The 6,000-nt window shown below is 31.8% G+C and overlaps 1 protein-coding gene across 10 annotated transcripts in view; it reads left to right on the top strand.

Moving 5' to 3' along the window:
* The first annotated feature begins 605 nt into the window (after window positions 1-605).
* Window positions 606-6,000, top strand: part of LOC132752033 (FMRFamide-related neuropeptides-like) — a 49,943-nt gene continuing 44,548 nt past the window's right edge. Inside the window, exon 1 of one of the 10 annotated variants that reach the window (XM_060742296.1) lies at window positions 606-1,223. Coding sequence is in view for 3 of the 10 variants with exons in the window: in XM_060742300.1 (XP_060598283.1) it covers window positions 1,158-1,223 (66 nt within the window). In the remaining 7 variants the exon portion in view is untranslated. The remainder of the gene's footprint in view (window positions 1,224-6,000) is intronic. The other 9 variants (XM_060742298.1, XM_060742297.1, XM_060742301.1 and 6 more) reach the window with 9 other exon arrangements.

Genomic DNA, 6,000 nt, shown 5'->3' with positions numbered 1-6,000 from the left:
AACAAATCAAAACGTTTAAAATTCTCATAATTGTGTTCGTAAATTATGGGTACATGGCATAACAGACATTTTGACGTCAATCACGGACAACACGAATCAGTTAAATTAGAATTACCGAATGGATACGATCCACAAGGGTAAATTCTAACATCAAAACGGCAATAACAGAAATCATAATCACATGATTCCATTAAAATCAAAGAATTCCGAATGATGTTGTGTGTAGGCTTAACATAAAACAAGGCACGTCGGTTAATTGTTTTAACGATTTGATAGCATACCCGGATGTTTGATAAGGTATCAGGGTACATTCCAGTCGTGCAGCAGACGTGATTCATTAATCGTCTGCTGCAATTAAATCAAAGTCTTTTATCAAATTTGTACTTCATGTTACTTTATTAAATAACAAAAAAGTTATATATCATTGAAAATGTTCGCCAAATACTGTCGGAAATTAATCGCTTTAAAATAGCGCAACGTTGCCAACAAACATGAATTTACGACAATCTACGCACGAATACGTTTATTATGAAATGCATATTTTGCGACAATCTGTTTACTATTATTATTGAGTCCATGAAAAGGCCAAACCCCTGACTGGTACCACCTTTTATTATAAATCTATAATGTGGTGGCATTATCCTAAAGTGGGTGTAACGAGTATATAAAACTAGTTGAATGCATCAGTCTATTTCAATATCACTACAGCCAGCGCGTGGAGAATTTTAACCAACCGCTTTTATCTGACGAAATAACTTGGATACGTACAGTAGCTTGCAATCATTTAAAAACTTTCTACGAAACAAATCGCGCTTTTTAGAATTCACTTTCATTAGGTAACATAAATACAGATGGGATTTTAGTAAATAAGTACTTAGGAAACTATAATATAAATTCTGTCTAAAAAGGGCAAGTTTGTAATAAAATTAAGTATTGAATGCGCATTTACAATAATTTTAGGCTTCTTTGATAATAAAGTAAATTTAGCATATTAAACAGTATTTTGGAATCGTTTTGAGAAGAATTTTTGCGACAGTGAAAGAACATTTCCAAGTCGTTAAACGTAAGGAGCGGGATTACCAAAAAGCGATCCGGGATAACACTTGCACTTGGAGGAACACCGTCGGAACGCAGGAAAAACACAAGCAGACGACAAAATGTCTTTTTTACTACGATCACTTTGCGTTTCTTTCATCGTCCTATTAGTGCTCAATTATTCACAGGTAAGATTATGAAAAAAATATCATCTTTGGGTACTTGAATTTAAAGCGGCATGTCTCATTACATAAATAAAAGTATATTTTTAAGGAATTTAGAAATTGAGAATAGATTTTGAGAAAAAGATGTTGATATTTATAGTTGAATAAGCGTGTGTTTTTAACTAATTATTTATTTATCAATTCATTTTTACACAAATAAACAAAAATATTATTTCAATTAATTTCGTATCATGAGTTCATTTAAATGTGTTAAAAGTCACTTACTGCAAATTTCATTGCGTTGAAAATTAGAGTCAGTTTAAAAAAAATGAAATAAAATTTCAAAACCAAAAAAAAAAAAAAAAAAAAAAAAAAAAGCTTGTAGGATTTTCTCCTTGTTTAGTTTTACTTTAAGTTTAACTATCATTTTCGAGAATTTTGAAATTTAAATGAATCTAATGGCAAGCCGCTTTAAAATACTGCACTCTTTGATTAATTTGACTTTACATATTTCAGGAGAATTCATCCTTATATATATATATTATATATATTTTTCATTGCAGCATTTTAGATTATTTGTTTCTCGTTTATTTAAATTTCAGGTTTGAAATTGCCAGTTATAGTTATTTTTTTATAGCTATAGCTTTCCTTCGTATAGAAATAATGTCTATTTTTATATTTTATACTAACTATACTGTACAATTTAATTTCAGGACATTGCTAACCTAAGTTTTATCTTTTTAAGGATAACTTTAAGTTCCAGATTAAACTCACTTTTTCATGCCAATTCTAAGCTTTTTATTATCTTATAGAAACAAATATTTTTTAAGTTAACAATAGCTTCAATGTAAATTGAGAATAAAAGTTTTCGATTTTCCGGATTTCAGGAAGGCTCAGTGTTTGCTATATAAACAAAGCTTCCAGACTTGACAAGCGTATTACTTAAAATATGGCGGAAATTGTTTAAACATTCACTAACTTAATTTACAGACTGTTTGGAAACGTCTACCATGCAAACATTTATAAGTTCTGCTGAAAACACCGTAGCATACTGCGAGATTAGGAAATAATTTTGTTTGGTTTTTGTAGCGAATAAGGAATAAATTTCACTAAAAAGTGAGAACGTTTGAATATTTAAAGAGCTCAAAGCACGATTGACACAATCTATCACGAATTTATACTTTAAATCGAGATATTCCATATGCGATGTCTCATATTTACTAAAAACAAAGAATTTTGTTTACATCATAATTTATGCCGTATTCTGTATTTGTTCTGCATTTAGTAGACGTTTTCAAAGTTGGCACAAAATGACGCCAAATTGTAAACAAACTTTCAATATCTCGTCAAAAATCATGAGATTGAATAATTCACTTTGATAAATAAATGATAAAACGATAACTTAACTTTTCAACAATTGTAAATTGGCGCCTTGCATTGAAAACTAATTCTTATTGTATAAAATAGTGCCCTGCATTCATAAATAATTCTACTAGCATAATTTGGTGTCCAATATTGAAAAAAATGATTATATTCGCATAATATGGTGCCCTGAATTGATAAATAATTCTACTCGTATACTGTTGTGCCCTGCATTGAAAAAATAATTCTACTTGTATAATAAATTGCTCTGCATTGAAAAATAATTCTACTTGTATAATATGATGCCCTGCATTGATAAATAATTCCACTCTGTACTGATGTGCCCTGCATTGAAAAAAATAATTCTACTCGTATAATACAGTGCTCTGCATTGAAAAATGATTCTACTCGTATCATATGGTGCCCTGCATTGAAAAATAATTCTTCTAGAGGAACAAGGTGCCCTGTATTGACTTTTGAACCTGCTCTTTAGTGTTTATTAGAATTGTTGATATATCGAAAAGCTAACAGTATAGAGTATGTTAAGGCTGAACGGGTGTGCAGGTCGACTTTGGTTTATGCCAGTAATTTAAAGTTCTCATAAAATCTCCTACCATTCAAAGACTTTTAACTTTTTTTTTGTTACTGTTGCAGAAACTTACAACAGTGTTTCGGACAACGACGAAAACAAGATATTTAACTGTATTGTAAATTTTATGAATAATTTATGATAATGTTCAGGCTAAAAACAAATAGGTGTTTATCCATGGGATAAACATTTACAAGTATTTTCCGTCTATCATTATATATTTATTTATATCTAGAGCACTGAAAAACGTAAATTTAATAGGCCTCATTTTCACTATGAGCACGAGTTAAACTTCATTATGTAATTTACTAAATCATATCTAAAATGTATCCACCAAATTTAGATAGCAGCCATTTTCGATAGACAAACCTTATCCATGCCTAATGTACGTAGTAATTTGCACATTTTGCAGTTTTAGCAAATCATTATAGTAAAAACCAAATAGCATAAAATTTTATATCCCTATTTTACGATAAATGAAAGCATTGCAATATATTAATATAATGCGACGCCTGATGTAATGAAAACTTATATTTTGATGGATCAAAGTGCGGTAAATATTCTAGTATCAAACTTTTAATAGGATGGCGTCACGTCAAGTAAAAGTGTTGTATTTAACGATTCTTCATGAACAGTTTTGAACTTCTCTAAAATGTTTGAACAGAACAGTTTGAATAGACAGCCAAGCTGGAAGATCTACTTTGAATTCAGACGCATACACAATCCAAAAATACAAAATGTATTCAATGTATTTAAGGCAGTAAAGTAAAAAATACATTGTAAAATATGTATTGCTATATGAATGACTAGATCATCGATGTATTGCCACTTGAGGATATTTTGAGCACCTATATATATAAAAGGACCGATCATTTTACTTTGATACAAATTTGTGGCCGTTTTATCTTTACTTACTTAAAGGGACTCCACTGAGGATTTTTGACATGATGGGACTGAAAGTATTTTTTCCAGATAAATGCACTATTTGATGTAGGCTTTGATCTCTAATCATTATGCAAAATTTCAGACCATTCGCGCACTTCGTTTTTTCCAGAATAATTATTTAAATTGTAAAAAATGACCCAAAATGAAAAGCGTTTAAACGCTTTTCAGTCAAATCCGGCTAAGAAAAGCATAAAAATATGATTTTCTATTTATTTCAAAGTATATTTCTAAACTATATTTCCATATACATATCTGTTTACAGTGCCGCACCTCATTTATGTAAGAAATTCAAATGTTATGATTTTAGACTTTTAAACCTGAGGTCCGACTGATTAACTAACTCAATAGGGCGCGCATGGGGTTAGAAATCCAGGGAGTCGTTGAGAGGCTAACTATTTACGTGACCATTGACCTCGGACGTTGAGTCTGATGGTTATTGAGCTCTCGTCGCTGACCCACAAATTATTTGGGATTAGTAGTTGGTCATTTGCGGAGAAAACTTGTAATTACAAGTTATCAAGAAAAGCCGATCAGGTCAAATGACCGCCGCGAAAAGTCCAATGTATTAAAATCGGCGTTAAAGATGATCTATTTTTGTGAGGACACTTTCATATATAGATAAAAAAAATACAATGCATGTCTTTTCGGCATCCCTTTCCTACCTGGAAATCCCTGCACAGTAACGATTATTCACTGGCATTTTATTTTCACGGAGATTAAAAATATATAAATGAGTGGTGGCCTGGTGGTTAAGGTGTCTGCCTCTCAACCCAGAGATCATTCCAGGGATCATTGGTTTGAGCCCTAATCGGTCACGACCATGTTTCTTCATATGACACCAGTACTGGTTGGTTCCAGGAAGCAACTCGAAAGTGCTTGATATAAGTCGCAAGAACTTGTTTTGCAATCGAGCTTTAATAAATATGTTTAAACCAAACCAAAAATATACGAGAACACTTAATCTAACCATACCTAATTTTTGTGAGACTTTTGGCCTTAACACATTTTTTTTTATTTCTCTGTTAATAACATTGAGTTATTTATTTATAATTTGGAGCCGCCGGAATTTTAATTCTGGGGAAGATCTAGTGCAGACAGCTTAAGTTACGAAACCAAGTTCTTATATATTAATCAATTATCAACGGCACGAACCTACTATTCATTCTGTATCAGACTGAAGAAGTGCTAAAATCAGGCTCATTTCATTTTCATTTATTTTCCCGCTTATCTAATCCGTGTTATCGTCTGTCGGAGGAAAATGGATAATCCGCTTTAGATTATGTGGTCATGTTAAACAAGAAACTTTGTTATTGCGTTCCCGTAAAAATAAATTGCACGTGCGATATTACCTCACATCCGGAGAACATTGACAACATTAATTGATTACACAATAAAAAAAGTGAACAACTGTTCTCAAAATTGCTTCATTTTAATAAAAACACCATCACGCCGCCGGAATAAAAGTGTTATTACAACAATGTCCTGCATTAATTCTTATCAATTTATACAACATAATGTAATACTAATGTTGCATGGCCCTGGCGATAAATCAATTTGTTAAACCAAATCAATCACGCCGCCAAAGTGATTAAATTCTCACGCGAGAAGTCACTAAGAGAGGTGGCGCCCTCTGTCGTCATGTCACGATACTATAATTTACTCACATACACATTCTCTCATCAATCACCCTAACTGATAATTTCGTTCATCCTTCAGCAATTAGTTGCAGAAAAAATTGGTGTATAATTATAAAAACTGGGATAGCTACTGAAAGTCAAATGTCACAATTTCTAAGACAAGAAATGTTTACGCAATCATGTTTATGCTACTCGTCGTTCAATCAAAATTTGTCTGTCTCTGGAATGACCATAAACAACAGGTATTAGTATCGTACACTTTTTCATA

The sequence above is a fragment of the Ruditapes philippinarum genome, unplaced genomic scaffold (genome assembly GCF_026571515.1).
Source record: "Ruditapes philippinarum isolate M1 unplaced genomic scaffold, ASM2657151v2 ctg2192_1_1_1_1, whole genome shotgun sequence".
NCBI lineage: Eukaryota > Metazoa > Mollusca > Bivalvia > Venerida > Veneridae > Ruditapes > Ruditapes philippinarum.
The sequence above is the reverse complement of the archived record's forward strand: the minus strand, read 5'-3'. Positions and strand labels throughout refer to the sequence as shown.